The 22240-nt window shown below is 37.8% G+C and overlaps 5 protein-coding genes across 8 annotated transcripts in view; 3 read left to right on the top strand and 2 right to left on the bottom strand.

The window, feature by feature from the left end:
- Nucleotides 1–9929, top strand: part of LOC130685337 (protein grainyhead-like) — a 28710-nt gene extending 18781 nt beyond the window's left edge. For all 3 annotated transcript variants that reach the window (XM_057508630.2, XM_059494453.1, XM_059494454.1), the window contains exons 7-14: nucleotides 1591–1685; nucleotides 2262–2318; nucleotides 4847–4948; nucleotides 7366–7545; nucleotides 7633–7682; nucleotides 7770–7986; nucleotides 8196–8260; nucleotides 8415–9929. In XM_057508630.2, coding sequence (XP_057364613.2) covers nucleotides 1591–1685; nucleotides 2262–2318; nucleotides 4847–4948; nucleotides 7366–7545; nucleotides 7633–7682; nucleotides 7770–7986; nucleotides 8196–8260; nucleotides 8415–8544 — 896 coding nt within the window. In that variant the 3' untranslated portion in view covers nucleotides 8545–9929. The remainder of the gene's footprint in view (nucleotides 1–1590; nucleotides 1686–2261; nucleotides 2319–4846; nucleotides 4949–7365; nucleotides 7546–7632; nucleotides 7683–7769; nucleotides 7987–8195; nucleotides 8261–8414) is intronic.
- Nucleotides 9930–11432: 1503 nt separating this feature from the next.
- On the bottom strand, nucleotides 11433–12464 carry LOC130685373 (small nuclear ribonucleoprotein Sm D1-like). The gene is made up of 4 exons (XM_057508674.1): nucleotides 12306–12464; nucleotides 12038–12114; nucleotides 11669–11872; nucleotides 11433–11608 (listed from the first exon to the last, which is right to left on the bottom strand). Exons 1-4 carry the CDS (start codon nucleotides 12317–12319, stop codon nucleotides 11526–11528), a joined length of 378 nt encoding a protein of 125 aa, XP_057364657.1. The 5' UTR covers nucleotides 12320–12464; the 3' UTR covers nucleotides 11433–11525.
- A 342-nt stretch (nucleotides 12465–12806) lies between these two features.
- LOC130685363 (GPALPP motifs-containing protein 1-like) lies at nucleotides 12807–13936 on the top strand. Its single transcript, XM_057508663.2, has 3 exons — nucleotides 12807–13356; nucleotides 13424–13585; nucleotides 13657–13936. Exons 1-3 carry the CDS (start codon nucleotides 12886–12888, stop codon nucleotides 13810–13812), a joined length of 789 nt encoding a protein of 262 aa, XP_057364646.1. The 5' UTR covers nucleotides 12807–12885; the 3' UTR covers nucleotides 13813–13936.
- A 745-nt stretch (nucleotides 13937–14681) lies between these two features.
- On the bottom strand, nucleotides 14682–17860 carry LOC130685344 (spastin-like). 2 transcript variants are annotated; one of them, XM_059494384.1, is made up of 12 exons: nucleotides 17631–17860; nucleotides 17386–17491; nucleotides 17109–17167; nucleotides 16787–16960; nucleotides 16384–16497; nucleotides 16211–16308; nucleotides 15991–16149; nucleotides 15802–15910; nucleotides 15587–15735; nucleotides 15321–15511; nucleotides 15058–15251; nucleotides 14682–14997 (listed from the first exon to the last, which is right to left on the bottom strand). In XM_059494384.1, exons 1-12 carry the CDS (start codon nucleotides 17746–17748, stop codon nucleotides 14834–14836), a joined length of 1635 nt encoding a protein of 544 aa, XP_059350367.1. In that variant the 5' UTR covers nucleotides 17749–17860; the 3' UTR covers nucleotides 14682–14833. The 2 variants fall into 2 exon arrangements, with proteins under 2 accessions (XP_059350367.1, XP_057364622.1); XM_057508639.2 differs by having other exon boundaries at nucleotides 17386–17494; nucleotides 17631–17859.
- A 1314-nt stretch (nucleotides 17861–19174) lies between these two features.
- Nucleotides 19175–22207, top strand: LOC130685336 (conserved oligomeric Golgi complex subunit 2-like). Its single transcript, XM_057508629.2, is given in 12 exon segments — nucleotides 19175–19346; nucleotides 19427–19654; nucleotides 19718–19871; nucleotides 19874–20004; nucleotides 20062–20354; nucleotides 20431–20551; nucleotides 20631–20767; nucleotides 20827–20988; nucleotides 21046–21112; nucleotides 21164–21404; nucleotides 21483–21762; nucleotides 21846–22207. Coding segments are annotated over 12 exon segments (2151 nt in total). The 5' UTR covers nucleotides 19175–19283; the 3' UTR covers nucleotides 22120–22207.
- Nucleotides 22208–22240: the final 33 nt, after the last annotated feature.

The raw sequence follows: 22240 nt of genomic DNA, 5'->3' as shown, positions 1-22240 counted from the left end.
GACGGTGGAAGCCAACGGTCACGGGACTACACGCATTTGTCTACGTCTCCAAAACTCTTCGCTTTGTTTTGTTTTTGTTTTGCTTTTGATGTTTGATTTCTTTGTTGAGTCTGCTAGCTGCTTTACATGGTCGTTGGCTAGTTGCCTCTTTGATAGCCAGGTCTCTGAACAGAGACGTTGGAACTGTCGTGTTAACGACGTATAAGGCGAATGCAAACAGTTGGATTTCGTCCACGCGTGACCTCTTGCGTCATGTTGATAAGTGTAGCAGTTGGGAGCTGCGGAAAAAAACAAACAAAAAGTACATTAAGACGAAAGGATGGTCACGAAAAGAAAAAGGGTGGATGGCAGCTAGCCCCGATGCTCCGTTGCACACGTACACCTGAATTATATTTCCTCTAAGGAAACGTTGCGGAAAGACTATGATTCGGTCGAGGGGGAGAGATCAGGGGAAGAGGGGGGGGGAGCAGACAGAGAGAAGAAGGCTCACGCTGTGTGACCCTTTTCTGTTAGAGTTTTCACGGGCATCATGTTGCTACACAAAAAAAGAAAAGCCGCGCGGCTCTTCTTCATTCCTCTCTGCTCACCACCTTTACCTCGGCAACCCTCTCCATCAACCCTCTTCCTACCCCGCCAATCCTTTTTGGTATCTGGTAACTAACTTATTTTTTCCCGAGCGTACGTGTATGCGACCATCAAACAAAAAAAAAGGGAGAGCCGCTTAAAAAAAAAAAATGGGCCTTTTGTGACCTGGTCCTACAATTTCGCTATGCTTTCTTCCTCAGCCCTCTTTGTGTAGTAAACTGGCTGTTTCATTCGGACCTCTTTATAACCCTTTCTCTCCTCCCCCCCCCCCTTTCAGTGGCTATAGTTCCTTATAGATTTCTCGCGGCGTGCAAAAATAGTGCGGCAAACGGTCGACGTTGAATTGCTCCTATCGATCGGCCACTCGAATCGTTTTGAAATTTGATCGAATCGCCAATTGCGTGATGGTCTTTTTTTCGTTTCTCATTACTAGTGGCAGAATATAACGCAACAACAGAATTAAAAAAAAAAAAAATGGTATACCCTCAATTTTTTTCGTCTTGGAGTATTTTCAGCCCTTTCGCATACGTGCACTTTTACGGCAGGGCAAAAAATAATAAATACGCAAGAGAAACTGAGTTGTAAAAAGCGGTTAGAGACGAGAAAGAAGGGAGGGGGACAAGTGGCTATCGTTTACGAGCTTGTAGTTTTTTATTTTAAACAGTTTCCATTGACACATAGACTTCCTTTACAACCTAAATAGCGCTAGAAAAACTTGCTCCGACCTATAGGTTAGGAATGCCTTAGGCGCGAAGGACGGCGGTGAATAAATAAATTCATTACATTTGAATATTATTATTGCAAATATCAGCAGTAGCTGGTATTTGAATATCAAGACCATTTGAGAAAACTGTATACCCAGCTTCCTGAATACGCGGTCAGATTTGAATTTTTGTTTTCATCACTACGATATTATCGTTGTCTGATATAGCAGTTTGAAACCCTGCAGTGTTACGCAATTAACGTGAACTAATATATTTTTATTTAAATTTGTGTCATCTCCAGATACGAAGAACAGCTCGGGCCTCATTGGTTGCATCGAAGAGGTAGCTCACAACGCTATATGTATCTACTGGAATCCGCTGGAAAGTTCAGCAAAGGTAATCATTCCATTCTTCTCTCATCGATATCTTTGTCATTTTGACATCGTCAGAAATTGCGCCAGCCGATCCGAAACAACAACGAGTCATCTACAATGCAAGGAAAATAACTAACAAAAAAAATGTAAACAAAAAAGAACAAGAGTTTCATTTTTTGAAAACTAGTACTACTGCACTTGGAATGTACGCTTAGAAATCCGTTGGCGTTGCTCTAGTTGAAATTAGTGTTGGATGTCTTCGGAAAGGTTTCACGTGTAGTCTGAGCAAACGTCACACAAGTCGCCAGCTTTCTGACATTGGTCGAATACCAACGTTATATACGTTTGGTATTATGCGCTTTCATATCAGGATCAGCGTATAACGCACAAATCTAATTCACATGGCTGCATGGTGTCCATGGGAACAAAAGGGAAACTAGGGCAGGCCAGGTTACAAAGTGAGACATTCAGTTGAGATTATGGAAATGGAACGAAGCTGGCTTTTCGGTGTTAATCAGTTAAGAATTGACAATAACGTCGCCAGAATCTCATAATTGATTTTCTTTTTTTGCCTTCTGTCCTTGTGCATTTTGTTTAGATCAACGTAGCCGTCCAGTGCCTGAGTACGGACTTCAGCAGCCAGAAAGGAGTAAAGGTAATGGAGAATAACAGCTCCTTTTTTTTCCTTTTAAATTCCTCTATATTATTGGAAGGGATTTGTTGGGGAGAGCGAACAGGCACTCGGAATAAAGAAATCATGTATGTGTGTGTATAGCTGAAACGTTATTGAATTCATACTACCACCTATGCTATGGGAAAGCAGACGTAGAGGTTGGACATTGAGGGCCTACTGTGCAATACTTTTCACCGTCCATCGATGTACGGGAAGTTTCTCGTTGAGTAATGCCACATAGTGAACTGTGAATGAGATCAGGTCGATTTGCGTTCCGTTCAACCCTTTCTTTCTTCCTTCCCAGCGCTATACCGCCCCATCTTTTGGCCTCAAAAGCGAAAGGGTACATACGGTCTGGTCGCTTCTTTCATATGCAAATCGAGAATTAGGATTCGATCGCAGGACAAACGCTACACCCGAGCTTTCGCTTTGCTCTGCATACCACCACTACTTTAATTTAGTATCTCTTGCTATCGTCAACTGTCATTTCCGATCGTCTTTCTCATTGTATTTTGTTCTCTTCTTTCAAATCGGGTTGCAACGAAATTTCTTTTAAGTAATCTAATTAGCTCGAACATATAAAGTCCATCGGTTTTTTTTTTCATTTTTTTTCCATTGGCTAGTTGCTGCGAGGGGCTTTGATAAATAAAAAATAAAAGACCTTGTGCTTTTTTCATTTTCTTTTGTATCCCCCATCGAAGTGAACAAACCCAAGAGTTCCTTTGTTGAAAAAAAAAATGCACAGTCTCGTTAGTATTTGATTGGATTAATCAACAGTCCAGTCCACCACGGAATTGAAAAATTCAAAAAAAAAGAGAGAGGAAGAAAAGAAATTAAAATAATCACTTCCAATACAAAGTGTATTGGCCGTTTGAGGTCAGACTACAACGATTTGCTCAGTCTATTTTCCATTACTCAGCAGACGAACGATAAAAGAACGCCCTGGTAGTGGCTATAGTGAACCATCCGGGAAATAGTTACCAATCAAAAGAAGTGCCCACTAGCCGAAACCTTGTGCCATAGTTAAAAAAAAAAAAAAAAGCGATGCTCAATTGTTCATCCCCTTTTCGATACAACCCCTCCTCCCATACCTCCATGACTGGTCTCCACGTCTGTGTCACCTTTTCTCTTCTCGTCTCTTTGCTTCTCTTTTCTTCTACGAGTTCTCGGCCGTTTTCTCACGGACCGATTTCTCTCACCCTATCTGTCTACCTCCAGCTCGTTTTTTTCTCTCTTTCTCCTTTACTATGCAAATGAACTATCTCTTAAAGAGGAGAAAGAAGGGAGACCTTTTGCTCTTTCTTTGGACTCTTCTTTCTTCTTTCTTCTCTCTCTCTCTCTCTCTCTTTATGTCTACGTCCTCTGTAGCGAGTTGCAGCAATAGGATTGATTGATTTCTAAGCCGCCGTCGCTCGGCATCATCATTCTTGCTGTTATTCCCGCATAAGTGAGCGGCCGAGCCCGAATACTACCCTTTATCTTATGCCAGCTACTACTCATATACACAGAGACCGTGTGTTCAAAAAAGAAAACAATTTTTTCCCTCTTGTGTCGATACATATCAGTGTCGTTACATTTTTCTATCGCTCTCGCATTCCGTCTTTGTTTGACACTGTAGCGGAAGGGAAGGAGGGGGGGCACTCGTTGAAGCCGAGCAGTTCTAGAAAGGCGAAAGAGTTGGTTAAACTATCCAAAGACGAGGCGTTTCCACGGCGTGTACTATATCAAGAAAATGTTTGCATAGCATTGGCTTGTTTACTTTGAAAAGATTTTCTTCGTTCGGGGCGGGAAACCAATTCCAAACAGATAGCCAGAAATGCATCACTTGGCATCGCAATTGTACACGCCAGGCCTTGATTTAATCTGCTAGCTACAGACGTCCATCTCTCTCTCCGCTCTTTTCAGTCGTTCCTTTTTTTTTTCTTCCACTGTGACGGACACCTGTCCAGGTTTTTCTTTACATACGCACAGCACATCAAAGCAAGCATACCAAAACATAGTTTTTTTTCTTTTTTTCTTTCTTTGCTGCTGCTGTGTATGTGTGGATCTGTTGTATTATATGTATCTCTTTTTCTTTTTTTTTTTTTTTTTTTACTCTATTGAACCCGCGAGTCTTTACCTCTCGTCCGCAGGGCTCAGAGCATATATAACTGACACGCATATTCAATGTTGATTCGATTGAACCCTGGGCACCGCTCCTCCATGGCTATATATAGTGATATGGTGAAATTCAAGCCATGCTTTATCCATACACATTTTCACTGACCTTAATCATTTGAATAAATCGAATGATGCACACACACTGTGTGATTCATGCCTTGGGCTGCCAGTTACTTGCACAAGTTGATGGATGGGATCTGATCTAACCATGCCTTATTATTAACGTCTACCATGTATTTTAACATCGTATCTTTTTTTTTTCATTTTTTTCCTTTACGTTTTTCCCTTTTTGATTTTTTGCTTTTACTCGGCCTAGCCTATAATAATCAAGCTTTTGTTTTGTCCTCCAGGGTTTACCACTCCATCTGCAGATTGACACGTTCGACGACCCGCGAGATTCCATACCAGTCTTCCATCGCGGCTATTGTCAAGTTAAAGTTTTCTGTGATAAGGTAAGACTTTTCTTTTACCTTCTGCAAAAAGGAATTGTATGGTCTTTTTTCTTTATGAAACTACGCCAAGATTCTTAACGTCGTGACATTTCCGTTAGCATAGTGGACGTTACATTCTGTCTTGAGTATTGCCTTTGTTTCCACATTGAAATAGCAGTTCGACATATTTGCGTTGGTTTTATTAACGATGAATTCTAAGCTTCTTTGCGAGAGATTGCGAAACGTTCCTCAATTTCAGGCATCCCGCTCGTAAGCAGAAATGTTTTCTATAGCCAATCGAATCCGTCTCATGGAAATTTTGAATTTTTTTTTTTGTCATTTTAAAAATTTTTTATTTATTTTTTAATATCAAACCACTCGCGATTGACTGCATGGTCGACAGAAAGCAAAAATGAGATAGGGAGGGTCAGAAAGTAAGAAGGCGAGAGAGAATAAGAAAAAAAAATAAAAAGAGAAGAGTAGAGAGAGAGAGAGAGAGAGTAGTATAAGTGTCGGTACCGTAGGAGGGCGGAGAAGTGACGTGTAATCTTTGACCCCGCCAGCATGATGGATCTCCTATGAGATGATATGAAAATCTGAAGTCACGCTCGAAAACCATCTGAACCTCATCTCGTTGTTCAGACACCTTTTTTATCCTGAAGTTTCCATTCTGCGTTTCACATTTACAATGCACTTTTTTTCCTCTCTTTGGGTTGTTGTCCACGCCGAAGTTTTGGAGACTGCCGTTGAAGCAAAACATTTTTGCGTTTGGATACTCACTATGCGCAGATACTGTAAGCAGGTCTGATGGACTAGCTATCGGGAACCAAGATAAGCTCTATTATGATCACTACAAATTATCTAGTTTATTTAACCAGCGCTGAAATGTGCGTTAGAGAAAACATTGTTTCGAAAGAGTCGATAAACGAAGGAGTAGAAACGGAAATGCCGAAACGACGAAAACGTGTATCCATCAGGTTGGTCAATCGCTTTGCATTCCGTCATCGAGACTTTCACCCATTAGACGTCTTACGACAATTTATTAATAAAAGCTGAACGCACGCACAACTGGATGATTGCCTTTGATAGTTTGTGAAAGCAACAATAATGATGAAAGCCACTTGGCTGAATTATTTATCGTTTCCCTTATGTGTCTTAATAGCTTTCCCTGCGGTCGTGTGCCTTTTTGTCGATGGTCCACATCTTGTATCATGGGCCCGACGGCTTCAGAAGCTCGGGTCTTACTTACCGAGTGTTCTAATCAGCTAGGCCGGACCCTTGCTCATTAGGATTTTGACAGCAATAAGGGGGTCAAACTCGATTCTGCCCTTTCTTTCAGCGATTAAACAATAAGAGATTGAAGCACGGGATGACGGAAACATTCAGTTGTTGGATGAATCATTCCAATTTTTCTTGATTCGCTTGAAGAAGCTACGCAATTAATGCCGGTAAGAATCAGGTCACACAGATATTGTCGGCATCGAATTGGCTGTACGAGAGGCTCAGAGATTTCGCCAAAACAGAATTGGCTTGTTTTCGTTTTTCTTGCACATCTATAATATTTCTTAACACATACGCGCATAAACACATACACACACATACACACACACGAAACGTTTAATACGGATTCTTGGATAGACCGCACCCTCTTTATCCTGCGGCCATCATCGCTAGGTTGCGTGCCAGGCTTCATTCAGCGTTCGTTTCGAGATTCTTTTATCTGCTGGGCACCGTCATCCGAAGAATAACCCACCCTTTTTCAACAGGCAAAAATTTTCACCTGTGGTTTGTGTTCAAACCAAAGGTGAATTTGTTCATTTTTTTTTTTCAAGTATAACAATATATACATATTTGTTCATGATACAAAATAAAATTGCGGAACACTGTAGGCAAACCCTTGAAAATGAGAGATGACTTGAAATGTTATATCTTATCGAGTCGCACCCGTGGACAGTTCAGTCAAGTGGATATGAAATTATAGTACAGAGTGCGTTCGTTACCACGCCTACTACGAATTTAATGACTTTTGCTCTAGATTAGACCTTGGTCCGAAATTAATAAGGTATAGGAAGATCGATGCGTAAAAGTCGACTTAGTTTCATGATTCATGAAAGGATCGCCAAACGCTTTTTGAATAAAAGAAGAACGTAATGTGAAACAATAAAATCTTTTGTAGGATAGCAAAAATCATAAATCTAAGTAATCGTATTCAAACAAACGTGAACGAAAGTCGAAACTTTTAATTTCATTTTGGCCCAAGCGGGATGCCTAAGAACGTTGCAATTTCAGAAACCCCGAGAAGCCACAAAATTCTCGGAAAACGTCATAGAAGTAGACATTTGCAATTATAATTTGAGAAAAATTCATAGTTTTATCTTCCACTTTTAAGATTTGATTAATAACGGGACTTGTAAACATATCATTGTAATGTGGATAAGGGAGCGGAAAGGAAGACGCGCGACGAAGAGAGACGTGCAGCAAAAAGAAAAATGGTCGTTACCGGTAGAAACAAACGGCTGGAGGAACTTTATCATCTCAACGCTGAACGATCCGAGTTCTATCACATGGCGGATTTGATGAAACCGCCAACCCTTTTTACTCCGGATGATCACGAGAAGGTAGGCATTTCTCGCTGTTCTATTTAGCATGGAAATGCGTAATCTTATTCAAGCCATTCGATAAATACAATTTATTTTCCATTACAGCTTGGGGCTTCAATGGAACTTCCAAGTTTCTATGGCCAAGATCACGAAAGGTAAAACCACTCTCTTTTTCCTATTGCTTCATATGTTGTTTTCTCTTGTTATCTTGTGCCATCATTTTAATATTCATTTCAATATAGGAAAGAATTTTTGGACACGCACACAAACCTAATAGGACCGCCGGCTATAGCTGGGCCTGGTAACATTGCCACTCTATATGCGTCACCTGCTGCCAAAAGGCGGAAATTAACACCTCCTCCGTGCGAGCGAGTTATGATATACGTGCGCCAAGAAAATGAATTGGCCTTTACTCCACTTCATTTGGTGCCACCAACATCACTTGGACTTCTAGACGCCGTAAGTGTAGAAACTCTAATCCAATAGTAAATTTAACCGTGAGCTTCATTGCGAAAAAATTCTTAAATGATCGCAATAATGGTCTCATTCATCCAGACAAACTTTTTATTTTGAAAATCGTTGAACTGAATAAGTTTTAAGTGTGTTATTAGCAACACTTCGGTATCGTTTAAAAAAAAGCATAAAAATTTGGTTCTGTTTCTGAACAGATCGAGAGCAAATACAAGCTATCTGCATCTACCATTAACATGCTCTACAGGAAAAATGCCAAAGGGTAACAATCCGTTTTTACCACGCCTTATAGTATAATTTATAGACGGAAACAGATTGCATTCAATAATCACAATAGAAATTAATGGTTAAATTCGATGGTAATTATGGCAGTAAGTTCTTATTAACGTATATGTTGTATATCTATTTAATTGTAGGATTTTGGCCAAAATTGACGATGATATGCTCAAGCATTATTGCAACGAGGATTTGTTCATATTAGAAATAACTACATCGTCGGAAGAGGGAATGTATGACATCACTCTCAAGGAGCTGTACGACACGTGAAAAGTTAAAAACTCGAAATCTCGAATTGTCATACTGACCGACTTAAAGCCATCGTCCCGCCATCCAATATATGCTACATATAAATTAGATTGATCATTAGCACGAAATTGCTAGCATTGTGCATTATCTGAGATAATTTGCCTTCTGATTTCGATTCCTCAGTGTGACGTTCAAGGATATAAGACCGACTCTAACCAGTGATGCATAGATTTGCTATAATAGTTTACCGTGATGAATAGCACCTGTAATGCCCAGAAAAGTCTGGATTTGTACAAGAACTTTACATTTACATTATCCCCATTGTTTCGGATGCGATAGCATATCAAGGAGCTGTGTGGTGTAGATCATCCAACACCGCTCGCTCTGATCTCATACAACACGGCAGCTCACTCACTCTTCATAGCTCTCTCATATCAATTCTTCAGACTGTTGACTCTAATCCCAGTCCTCTAGCCAAGCGGCTGACATAAAATGAAAATATTAAAAAATAAAAATGATAAAAAAAATAATAAAAAAATAATAATAATAAGAAAAGAAAAGAGACGTTGGGAAACAGTTTAGAGTTCTGGATGAAGGTAAAATTTGTATTTAAATAATGCACAATGCCAAATGTCGATCGTTGTTGCCAAATCAATGAGATCAACCCAATCATGCCATGCCTCTCCATCGGAAATCTCTCTTCCGCGTTGCATTTGTGCGTACACGCGGATATTGTTGTATGACGGATCAAGTTATAATTTTTCTTTTTCGTCCAGTTGCTTGGCCGACCACGGTCTCGGATATACCTGAGTGAATGTTCATCTATGTCGCTATTTGAAACGGATGTTTTAAAAATTAATGATATTGTCTCAATTGTCCTCCGTTTTGTCTCACAACTTTTATGCATGCTACAGGACGCGCTTTCTTTTACAATGACTATTAGCTCAAAAGGCATCAAGTGCTGACATTCTTTTGAGAGCTTAAAGCCCTCCGTTCGTTCACCATACCAATTGCCAATGAGCCTCTCAAAGGACGTTAAAACCATGCGGTGTACGTTTTTTTTATTTTAATCTCGTGTTCACCCTTATATATCTTTTCAATACTTGATATATGCAACATTTTAGCGTTTATCTTTATTCCCCGGTATTTGTTAGCATTTTTATTATTCTGTTTGTTTCACATGCAGTTTCGTCAAACATTTCATTATGCCACCATCTCTCGATGACTACATAAATGAAGTGCCGCATGCAAAAAAAAGTATGAGAAAAAAAAATTAAACAAAAAATTACACAAAAAAAAAGGCAAAACAAAAAAGAAAAACAAACAACAAAGATACATTTGTTTGACATCGTCTAACGATAGCCAATTATATTCTCTAGAATGGTCAAAATATACAGTTACAAAAACTCCCACTTTGAAATTAATTTAAGCACCAAACGGATCCAATGCTCAAATGCATGTTGTTTAAAATCGCTTCATTTCCTCAAGCTCAAAGACAGCTTTACGAAGTTTTGTCTAAAAGAAAAAGACGGGCCGAAAATCCGAGATCAAGGACGACATCTGCATTCTTTATTGGATTGCCCTTGTGGGATTGTCTTGAACATTATTTAATCACACTTTTCGAATTATTAGGCTCAGCAGCATAATAGTCGATTCGCTGACTTCGAACTTTATTTAAACAACCGACTGGTTTCGACAAATTTGGTCGAAGTCTGCAAGTTCTTGCATTGTATTTTGTGGATTAAATTTCTACAAACCTCTGGCAGAAGTAGTCTACTTGTACCGTGTGTAGGCTACTACTGCTACGTAGTGGCGACCGTGGGCCGTATAACAGACGTAGTCTGCTCCACAAATGGTCGGCGTTTGAGAAATAATTGTACTTAAATTATTAGTTATGCATTAAATTAAATGCTGCTGCGTAACAAATATTATCCCCTCCTTAATTAATTTAATTTTCGTTATTTTTGTACTGCGAACTCTGTTTAGCAGTAACCTCCTTAGCACTCCAAACCTGGAAACCGAAATTTAATGAAACATTATTTAATAATGCATAAAAAATTGCTGTTCTACGGGACGCCGATCGGGACGGTGTAAATTTTCTAGTTGCGTCGTAGCTGAAAGTAGCGACCATATGCTTAGAGATAAGAAGATACCTGGAAAGAAAAAGTTTCACTGTCGCATAAAAGGCCAGGCATACGGATGGAAATCTAAAATAACCTATTTACTCAAACTGAATCGATGCCAGCGACCAACGTAGTTCTCGTGCTTGAACTGATAAATATTTAACCATCGCATTTTCCCGAAGAGTAAAACGGCTTCGTTGCACCAAACATGTATCACGTATGTTGTCCGAAAAATTAATAAGTAATAAAAACCATAGATAATAAAATAATTGATTTCAAATCAGAATTCTGTGAAATCCGTACATTTGTTTACGTACGTCACTAAAAGCCTGAAAATGTTTTCATCAGCTAATGCCAACAGCTTTGAAAATGCAATTTTTTTAGCTCTCAGTTTCTAATTTGGACTTAAATGTAGTTGATCAATTTAACAGAAGGATTCTATATTAGAAGTAGATTATGCTATCGGAACTAAACTAGTAGTGTACATGTTGTCTGCTTGATTTGTTATGATACCATCTTTTTTCAATTGTTTTAGCGGGTTGTTTTGTAAACTTTAAAGGGATACGCTCACGCAGTTGATGCGATGAGGTAGAGTTTCGCGCAGCTGCTCTACAACCATTGTAAACTTTTGAAAACATAATTTATATTAATTACGAAAAAACGCCATTAAAAACGATAGTGGTCTGATAGGCACGAATGCTTAAACTGTCGTTCATCGGTTAACTTTAAAGTATTGTACACAGAACTAAGGCGTTTCAATGACTGCTAAAGGTGGCGAAAAACATCTAAGACAATGACGATTTGTAATGCAAATGAAAACTTCTTCCACATTTGCTCAAAAGGGAAAAAAAATGGAAAGCGTTTGAAATTACAAAAGTTTCAGCGTCGAGGACCAGTGGCTCGTCCACGCCCTCGTCCACGCCCTCCTCTGACAGCTCCGCGTCCACGTCCTCTTCCACGGGCTGACAATTTATAAAAATGATCAGAGACAAATATACAATTTAAAAAATGCAAAAAATTACCTCTACCACTTGCATCTTTTTTCTTTTTAGCCTTGGCTTTTGGAGAATCATCCAACAACAATGTTTCCAAAGGAAGAGAATCAGGTAGAATGTAGTACCGAATATTGTTCCCTCTAATACTTAGAGTTTCAAGCTGAACAGGATCTCTATTCTTTACTGTCATTTTTACAGCCTTTAAATGAGTATTCATGGCAACATCAACACCTGAAAATGCAGAATCGATGGGCTATTATACGTACACACCAAAAAACAATTTGCAAAGAAAACTAAGTGCATTTACTTACAAAAGATTTCTAAGATACTTATTAAATAGTATAATTAAAGAACAACTGAAGACATACAGAAAAAATATTTAAAAAAAATAAATACCTGTTATTGTTCCATGAACCTGTGTTCCGTTTTTCAGTTCAATTATAACAGTTTCATGGCTCAGCTTCATCAAAAACCTAAATGTAAAGAAAACATCATACAACTATTCAATGAATATATGACATAGCATTATTTATGAAAAAATAACAAAAATGTTGAAACAAATTGTATCAATGATGGGCAGATGCATCCCAACCGGCTTTACAAAGAGCAAACTTGCAGCATTAAACCGTAAGTTAGATGTAGCGGATGAACAATAAGGACTTACCTAACTAATTTCATTTTTTGACAATCTGTTGGTTGTTAGATACAATATTATATGAATCACCATACACGATTAATTCGTCTTTTTTTTGTCCTTAACTTAGCCAACGCACGAGGTACGCTACAATCAAAATCCTAAACTGGTTTGGAAAGCATGCTTTATACTATGAAAGGCCTTTCTGCACATAGCATTGAATTTCTTTCTATTTTATTAACAAACCACTTTGGGGCTTTTGAATGCATGGTATTTACCGCCATCTGTGGGCAAAAAGAAATGCTAATTACGAAATCTAATTTAAAAATAGTTCCAGCATATTGTTTGTAATGTTGAAATCGGTTTTCAAGTAAATTTTTATGCTGAAAACTATTTACATAGTATGGATAAGTCCTAAAACTGTAGCAGCAAGCGCAAACAGAGACTTGACTCACCCAGGCCTAAAAAACCTTCCAACTTCTTCAAATAGAAACGACGCTGTTCGTCTGCTAGGTGTAAGATATTCGATAGCCGTCGCTATACCCACAACAAAAATAAGGCTATTTTTCCTAAATTTTTTTATTCTGTGGTACTATTAGAGAAAAAGAAAATGTCGCGTATTGGACCTAGTCTACCTCCCCACCTACAAAAAGCGTATGAAAATGACGCAGATTCGAACTCCGATGATGCTGATCTATATGGACCAGCACTTCCTGCCCATTTGAGACAACCGATGCACAACAATGCATCGAGTATCTCTTGTGAAAAAAAAGCAACAATCACTGAAGAAAGTGAATCAGAATCTGATGATGACAGAGTTATTGGACCCTTGCCAGCAAACTGTGGGGATTCTGAACATAGTTCATTTGTTGATGTTGAACAAAGATCCCTTAAAATGAAAAGGAAATTACTTGGGGCTGATGAAGATGAAGAAAGCAAACAGCCTAAAAGAGAAGACTGGATGATTGAACTTCCAGAGCTTAAAAGGAAAAATTTTGGGTTGGGCCCACGTGCATTCAATCGGTCTGAAAAGCCAGAGGTTGTTGGCAGAGATCAATGGACTTCAACTCCAACTACCAAGGTTTTATTGTACCAAAACAAATATTGAGTTATATAACTATTCTTGTCCTTATGTTAATCTTTATTAGGCTAGTATATCCAAAGAAAAAGATGATTTTGATGGGGAAATGAGGAAGCAATACTTAGAACAAAAGAGGAATCAGAAGCTAGAGAAAGTTGTAGCAGAGCATGATAAAACTAAGAGATCTGAGAGTCTTCTGAAGATGCACCAAAAAGAATTGAAAAAAATGGTAAATTTCAGTTTTTATTTCCTATCCATCAATGGAAAGCCATGAAAGGTAATTGGTGTTCATTTCTTCAGAAAGACAATCTTTCCAAACCTACTGAAAGGAAACCTTTTAATCGGGACGAAGATTTAAAACTCAACAAGCTTGACGACGCAAAACGAAAATCATTGATAAAAAAGTCTCATGAATTAAACTCAAAATTCAAAATCGGAAACCAAAAGTATCTTTAGGACACTGGCAGCTTGATCACAGCCACTGTGTTTGAGCTGATTTCGGATGCTTGGAGTATATCGTTGTGGCTTGAACTGTAACTCAGTTAATTTCGAAACATGAGACTTTGAACCACAAGTGAAACAGATGACTTTTGGTAGAACATAATGTTGGAATTACTTGGAAGTTGTAATTAGGATTTGTACTTTCAAACAGTATAGTACCCATTAAGACATAAAAAGATAAGTACGGAAGTTGCTGCCAATCCAGAAAAGAAATTCCACCTTGCAATGTCCCTTGTGAGTATACACTTCGCGTCAACAAATATTCCTATTCGGAATGGCAATTTTCTCCAAGTGAGCAGCAACTGGTTTTATGTAAAAGTGGTCTAATTCTGGCTGTCACTCGTACTCGATTTCATATGAAGCATCATTACTAAATATTTTTGTATATTTCAGTTTTAAATAATAAAGAAAAACACTACAAAACTGAAGAGGTTCCTTTCTGTTCATGGTATAGCGGGATTTTAGCTCTGCTCTGTGTTTCTCCTAAACTTGCTTTCTTGTTTTTAGCCCTTAAAAGGCCTCAACCTCCACGATGAGCATCGACAATCCAAAAGTTAGCTAAATGGATTGCTGACAAATACAATTTTACATTAGAATCTATCAAGCCAAACAAAGACACACTGAAGTTAGATCGAGACTTCATATTTCCACTGTTCTTTTTTAAAATTGTTAACATAGATTTTGGCCTACCGTATCCGGAATACTATAAAGAACTTTTACGGTCACAGAAGTATCGCAGAATGCCTTTTTTCCGACTGAGATAAAGCTTGACGAAGAGGAAAACCAAGTAGGTTCTATTATAAGAATTTTAGAATAGGTCGACGTACTATATAAATTTTTATTAGAAAATACACATATATAGATATTGTAAATCGTTTCTGGGCGTTAAAGAATTAAGAGAAGCAAGCCTTTGCGGTATGACAGGACAATTGAGTTTTGCAGCTTTCAATGCTTACAGAGCTAGTTGAAAATTGCTTTACATGCTTACGTCTCCGTATTCACGATTCCATTTTGCGTAGACGTTTAGTGAAGATTCCGATACACTATGACGAACTCTCTTTAGAGAGTCTAGGAAATCTTGCATACTAATCGGACGAAGCTGTTGTGTCTTCATAAATTTAACTTTTTCTGGCCCAAGTTCTGAAGAAAAAATCTGTATCAGTTAACATCTCATCATCTTATCAATGCCATCATTTATACCTCTTATAGGTCCAAGAGCCGCGTCTTTGGCCAGGGCTGTCAAATCCGAACTAGAATAGCTATCGGTTAGCTCAGCGAGTTTAGCAAGCTGTTTTTCACATAATGGATTGTTGTGCTTCGAAAGAAGTTTCGTAAGTAGTAGGGCTCTTGCAGAAACATCCGGCAAACTGATATAAATTCTCTTTGGAAAACGCCTAAAAGCAGTTTCCGGAAGAATTATATATATATTTAAATCGATTGCATGTTTTCAAATATTCTCTTACCTTAGGACGGCTTCGTCGAGTTCTTGTGGTCTATTAGTAGCGCCCATGACTAGAATTCTTTCTTCATTAGAAGCAAGAAGTCCATCAAACTGACAAAGGAATTCTGTTTTTAGTCTTCGGCTCGCTTCGTGTTCCCCTTCTCTACGTTCACACAAAAGTGAATCAATCTCGTCGACAAAGATTATTGAGGGCTGAATACGAGAGGGCAAATTTGTATCATTGTGATTGCAACTAATTTATTATATCAGTCCATACGAGTGGGATACCTGCAATTCTCTTGCAACCCCAAAAAGGGCACGCACGAGTTTTTCACCTTCACCAACATATTTAGATGTCAAGCTAGAAGCGGAAATATTGAAGAATGTAGCCGACGACTCGCTAGCGACTGCACGAGCAAGCAGAGTTTTCCCATTACCTATTTAAATTGAACACATTATGATGTATAGAACAAGTGTGAGGGTGATGCCCGGTGTAGATTTACCTGGGGGGCCAAAAAGCAGGAGACCACGGGCAGGAGACCGAAGACCTGTAAAGAGCTCAGGCCTTAAGGACGGAAGAATAACAATTTCTTGTAATGCTTGCTTGGCTTGCTACAGTAGTTTCCAATATCATGCGCAATAAAAAGAATCACACATTTAAAGTCACCGAAGTAAAGGTTTTTTTTATCTACCTGCAAGCCAGCAATATCACCAAAAGAAACATCCACTCCACCGTCCACAATTTCGTCCAAGATTAAAGATGCCAGTTTTGAGTCAACGCCTTTGATTGTGGAAACTTTTGAAGTCCGCTTAGTTACAACGGAGACCGCGGCTCTAGGCGGCGTATTGGTCTGTGCAAGAACCCAGGATTATGTAAACAAGTTAGGGGTTTCTATACCACTATGTAATTACAGGTAAAACTGCAGGACGGCGATTATTTGCAGCGGTAGGCAGTCTAGTTGGTGGCGTTGTTTTGGCGATAGAGGTAATAGCGGTATGACATTTGACACCTAAAACAAGTACAATTGAAATTGAGATTCTACTCTTAAGAGAAAAGCAAGAAAAACAGTTAGGGTTGTTTTTACCTCCTCCTTTAGGTATTGGACTGTTTTTATTAGCTGACTGAGAAGCAGAAACGACGTTTGGCTTTGCAGCATTAATTCTACGCACAGGTGTTATGACTTGCTTTCGAACCGTCCCTAAGATAATACCAACCGTCAAACCAGTTCATTTTAAAAATAAAGAAATTGCTATTTGCCATTAAAAGACCACCAAGATTGAAAACATTTTCCAGAAAAAAGCAAAAATACAGGCTATTTAATATTATTATTATTTTCATTATTATAATTTTTTTAATAATAGAAAAAATACGAATAATGATAATAATCATCATCATAATAATAATAATAATAATGAAATAAATACTAAAAGAGATAACAAAATAAAAAAACAAAATACGCAACAAAAAAAAAATAATACCATACGTACCAGAGCGACTACATGTAGCACCAGGTAGGCGTGGAACGCTTGCCAAGTCCTTCGATTCGTCAAAAATTTGATGTTTTATTTCAGTTGTACTTCTATGGTTGGACATATATTCTACAGATTCAACTTCTTCGTCCTGGTCGGCGAGAGGTAGATTATGTAAATGGCTTACGCCTTCTATAGCAAACACAAACGAACATATTACTTCGGAATAGACAAGGTAAACTTAAGCGTTTTCCAACACTCATATTAGAACAAGCCTGTAAGAAAAAAAAAAAAGGAAATACTGCAAAAGGCAAAAAAACTATGTTAACAAATTGCTTACGTAAAATAATTAGACGATCTCTTGCCATGTGCAGGGTGGTTCTCATCTTTTCTTGTAACCTAAAAATAGTATTTGAAAAATTAGTACAGAAAATGTATTCCTATACAAATATTTCTGTGAAACTTTTTACAGATTAGGATTATTAGCATAATCATACTGATTTATAGGATTTAGCAATTTAAGGATATGAGTTTACAGCGCAACTGTAAAGAAACATGCCAAAATAAAGGAATTTTTTATTTTTTGCTGTAAGATTGACTGATTTTTGTGTTTTTACCTCTTAGCCCGTTCATATGATTCCCCAATCCCTTCTATATGAATGCTTATTCCAGATTCCAATTCCTTGATTCCTTCAGTATACAAATCAATGACTAGGGACTTGTCTTCTTCATCCATTTTGACATAGAGAAAAAAAGATTACTTTTTCTTGTATTGAAAAGAAAAGAAGAAAGAAAAAACTGAACCATATGACCAAAAAATAATGAAAAAAAAAAGTAAAATAACGTGGCTTGATAAACTTACTCTGGTTTTGTTCATCAAGTTTCAGCGCACGCGAAACAAGTCCATATGCTTTTATATGACACTGTTGTTGTCTATTTAAAATATCACTAGAAGACCCTTTACCGGTCAAGTTCCACATTTTAAAATTCTCGTATCAAGGTAAATATTGAAAGTTAAAAACTTTAGAAAAACAGAGAGAAAAGAAAGTCTATATAAATAGATCTGAAGGAAAAATTGGTATTAAAATTTGGGAGATGTCAACAGATAGTCAGACTGCCCAGACACATAACTGCTGCAATGCTACAAAGCCAAATTTTAATAAAGATAACTCGCTCCTGTTCCGTTTTTCTTAAAACAAATATGAAAAACTACAGAAAAAAAATCACAAGTGGAAGAAAACCACCATGAATATAATAAATGAGTCATATGTATTTTTGAGTATCCTTATGAGAGTATATATAAGTTTTTGTTTCTGATCACGAATTTACTTCCACGTACTCATGAACTAAGCGAAAGAGTAAAGACTGAAACCAAAACTCGTGACTTGATACGTCTACGTCATACTGTGTCATCCAGATAATTATTGTCTTATCATTTCAGCTATGATTACCTATACCAAATTCGGTGTTAAACGTAATCTTTTTTATTACTCCAATCCCTCCTCTCGTCACCCGTTGTATGTGAGCGTATTCCTTGCATGATTTTCCCCATATTTTTGTGTAATAAAATTAATTTTGATAAACGAGCAAAACTTTTTCAAATCACAGTTAGTTTTGAGGAATAGGAGAATTGCGCTTGACTGGGAAGCGCCTTGTTTTATTTGCTTCCTTTTGCTGTAAAATCGATGTTGTTTTGTTAGCCCATCATAAAAAAAAAATACATTTTGAACCCATCATTCTCCTTCCACAGAGTAACACTGTGTGACCCTCCTTTGAAAAAAAAAAACTTTAACAAAATTTAGGTTAGTTGCAGAACAATGTTTGCGTTATATAGCTTTTTCTCTCGTCAGTTTAATTAGTAAAATTTTTTAAAAATTTGTCGGTTTACTGCTTCATTCCTGGAAAACTAAAACACATTTTTATTAAAGTTAACAGATCTAAGCTTTCATATCCTTTAATCTATTTTTTAATAATAAAAATGTACTTATTAGCAGTGTATTGGATTTTGGCCAATCAAATCCGCAAAAACATAGAAATCCGAAGCAAATCCAATTTTTTGCGGATTTGCATTGGATCTTTAAATCATTCAAGACAGCAAAAGTTCTCGAGTAACATAACCTAAACTAACCTAAGCTAACTTTAACTAACCTAAGCAGTAAAATCCAATTTAATCCACATCCACAAATGATGTGATTTGGATTTGATTGGATTTGATGATTTGGTTTGTTAAAATCCAATACACTGCTTATTAGATAACCGAAATAATGTCTTTGCAAGATAGCTTCTGTTTGATTTAATTTTGAACAAATCCCCCGGCTGACAAGCCTCGGGCTCTATGTTTGTTTTTACTTAAAAAATTGCCACGTCGACTGCTTTATTTGTTGATTGTTGTTCTGTGCTAAGCCTAGTAGTTCTGCAGTTCAGTTCTTTGAAAAATTTTTACAAGAAAAGATTTGCCGGTCATTTAAGGCTCAAATACATAACATTGTAACAATCGTAGTTCAAGAACTTCGATATGGAATCTGTCGTCCCTGTAACACCACCGGGGGTTTGCTTCAAACGAGAAATTTTTATTCAAGTATTTGTTTTTTTTTCTTTATGTTTTAAATTGCTGCCAATCGCGTCGAATTGTTTACTTATCTTTATCTAAAAATTTAGGACAGTTTTTCAGCAGATGTCTTTCTGCAAGATCTATGGAATACTGCTCCTTTGGAAGTTTTGAGAGATGATCTGGGGTCTTATTTAAAAGTCTTAAGGTCGGCTATGATTGAACTCATAAACAGAGATTATGCAGATTTTGTCAACCTCTCAGGAAATTTAGTTGGGCTTGATATTGCTATCACAAATTTACAACAACCATTAACTTCTATTCATGCAGAAATTTTGGTGAGTGCACAACGAAATAGAGTATTAAAAGGCAAAAGACAACATATTTTCTTCTACTTTTAGACAGTCAATAAAGTGCTAGATGATGCCCACAGCACTCTGCTAATTAATTTAAGTGAACGGCAATGCCTAAGGGAACAGAAACTTGTTTTAGAATGTCTGATGAAAATTCCTACATCACTGGACAATTTAGAAAAACTTCTTAGTCTCGCAAAGTCTGAAACAGTATGTTAGAAGAGGATCCTAGTAAAGGTAATGTGATTGGAAGAGCTGCAAATGAATATAACCAGTTGCAACATTTGCTTTTAAAGTGTAGCAGTGGACCACTAGTGATTGCAGATTTGCAGAAGGTACCATATTATAATTACATCATACATGGATGTTGTTTCTCAATAATGCTTTTACAGAGAACTGCCGATGTCAAGTCAAGTTTAATAAAGTGTCTGGAACACACACTGTTGCATGGAATTGAATATCGAAAGCGGGATGTTCTTCAAAAAGCTTTGCATACGTTTGTCACTTTGGATCAATGCAAACTAGCAGTTCACCTTGTCCGGATTCATCTTGTTCATCCAGCATTTGAGAAAATTTTGAATAACAGTTCCTTACGAAAGGATCCGCAGGATCTATATGGACTTCTGAACAAAATAAGAGATTTTATAAAGCAAAAGCTGAAGGATGTGCTCGAAATAAGCAGAAGGTAACAAAACTTTCAGGCAATAGCTAAATTCTTCTACACTTCAGACAGTTGTCGATAATAGTTTATGATTTTCCAGTTTTGAAGGTCTGCAAGGCTTCACCTTCGTTGTTGACTGTTTGTGGCCAGAATTCTATGGTTTTCTTGTTTCTGACCTAGACTGCATTTTTGCGCAAGGAAACCCCGATTTGTATCACAAAGTAAATTTGCTGTGGAGTCGAATGACTAAACTTCTAGTAAGATGTCTCGTGGACTTCTGTTAAATTTTTTATTGTATAGCGCTACAAGTGCACGATGGAATTTATTGACTATTTGGAGGAGTCGTCAAATCGTTCCTGCAACCGTTCCGTAAAAAATGATCCAATGTTTCATTCCTTAATGAGACGCTGGAATTTACCTGTTTACTTCCAAATGCGGCAAGTCTTTTAAATGAATCATGTATAACTTAGGTTTTCATGGCTTTCGTCGTTTTTAGATTTCAAGAGTTAGCTGGTAGCCTTGAAAAAAGCCTCATTACCCCTTTCAACGAATCATCAGCAGAGAAAAATCGAAGTAATTTTCAAACCACAGAAGTTCTTCTAAACGCTTTGGCGTCGTGCTTTGATCCTAATATTTACCTTCCATCTTTAGCTCACAGGTGTGATTCAAATTTTGATCTGTTATTACTTCAGTTACTCTCATAATACGATTACAGGTTTTGGAAGTTGTCCCTTCAAATGACTGCCCGTTACAAACAGAAAATTACCCAAATTTTGTTAGAAGTAAGAATCCAGTTTATTTCCATTTAGCTTTCGTCTTTTTTAATCATATAGCAATTCAAGGCTACCGAGACAAGCATTCCAGCTACGTCGTTAACCCAGTCAGGCAGTACCGCCAGGCTAACTGAAACGGATTTATCGGGGGCCCAACAACACCAAGCAAAATTTACGCAACACCAATTGGTCCTGCTAGATAGTGACATCCGCATAATTGTAGCTGAATTCCCTGTGATCTGGAGCATGGCTTGGAAACAACTATCTTTACTGGGCATACAAAATCCTAAAGCTCTTGAAAGTAAGTATGCGTAATATTTCCATATTTTCAGAAATTTCGATAGCAACGTGATTTGACTAATGAATGAGATCTCGTTAGGTGCTTTTCAAAGCTGTGTTGCAGATCTTGAAAGCGTCATATTACCAAAAATAAGCAAACTTATTATTAGCGATGTTGATCGTAACTGCGCAACCCGCCTGAAACAGGTGGCAGATATTCCAAGATTATATCGACGCACAAACAAAGATGCACCGACGAAAGCTTCGAGTTATGTCGGTCAGTTGCTAGCTGGAATTAAGGACTTCCGCGCACTACACGCGAATCACTCTGAACTTGTTTCAAAGTGGACAGATGGGGTCATAAAAGCTTTATCTCTACAGTTAAGTATTTCTGTGCAGTTTTTCCCATTTTATACACTCAACGTCTTCTCTCCACCTCGTCTACCCGTGTGTGTTTTTTCAGGTATTTTGCAGCAGTGTCTGATGTATTGACGTCTGTTCAGAAAACCGAAGAGAGCCTGAAACGATTACGTAAAGACCGTAGTGCTACCGCATCGATGACTCTCGGCAACGGCATTAGCGACGACGATAAAATACGAATACAGCTTGTCATTGATGTCGATTTGTTCGTTGAAGAGGCTCGCTCATTGTCTTCCCAGCCATTGCCAGAATTACAGACTCTTTTGGATGCCGTTGAACACGCAAGACAAGTTTATCTTCGTCAAATTCCGGCATAGTCCTCCGAAAGATTGGTACATACGACATTCTGTATTCAGTTTATTGCCTTGGAGGAGAGAAAGAAATATATTTGCACCATGTCCGGTACTTGTGGATACAAAAGCTACCCAGTATCAATTT

The sequence above is a fragment of the Daphnia carinata genome, chromosome 3 (assembly GCF_022539665.2).
Source record: "Daphnia carinata strain CSIRO-1 chromosome 3, CSIRO_AGI_Dcar_HiC_V3, whole genome shotgun sequence".
NCBI classification, from domain to species: Eukaryota; Metazoa; Arthropoda; class Branchiopoda; order Diplostraca; family Daphniidae; genus Daphnia; species Daphnia carinata.
Note: the sequence above shows the minus strand (reverse complement) of the source record. Positions and strands in the feature narration are given on the sequence as shown.

What these genes read in the sequence shown, in the direction of transcription:
- LOC130685373 (XM_057508674.1), bottom strand. An exon ending in GGTTCATGGAACAATAACAG is followed by an intron (nt 11,873 to 12,037) that starts GTATTTATTTTT and finishes CTGCATTTTCAG; the next exon opens with GTGTTGATGTTGCCATGAAT. An exon ending in AAAAGATGCAAGTGGTAGAG is followed by an intron (nt 11,609 to 11,668) that starts GTAATTTTTTGC and finishes ATAAATTGTCAG; the next exon opens with CCCGTGGAAGAGGACGTGGA.
- LOC130685363 (XM_057508663.2), top strand. Translation starts at nt 12,886, where the DNA reads ATGTCGCGTATTGGACCTAGTCTACCTCCCCACCTACAAAAAGCGTAT. An exon ending in CTTCAACTCCAACTACCAAG is followed by an intron (nt 13,357 to 13,423) that starts GTTTTATTGTAC and finishes AATCTTTATTAG; the next exon opens with GCTAGTATATCCAAAGAAAA. An exon ending in AAAAAGAATTGAAAAAAATG is followed by an intron (nt 13,586 to 13,656) that starts GTAAATTTCAGT and finishes TCATTTCTTCAG; the next exon opens with AAAGACAATCTTTCCAAACC.
- LOC130685344 (XM_057508639.2), bottom strand. Translation starts at nt 17,748, where the DNA reads ATGTGGAACTTGACCGGTAAAGGGTCTTCTAGTGATATTTTAAATAGA. An exon ending in AGATCGTCTAATTATTTTAC is followed by an intron (nt 16,961 to 17,108) that starts GTAAGCAATTTG and finishes TGTTTGCTATAG; the next exon opens with AAGGCGTAAGCCATTTACAT. An exon ending in GGGTTGCAAGAGAATTGCAG is followed by an intron (nt 15,512 to 15,586) that starts GTATCCCACTCG and finishes TCTCGTATTCAG; the next exon opens with CCCTCAATAATCTTTGTCGA.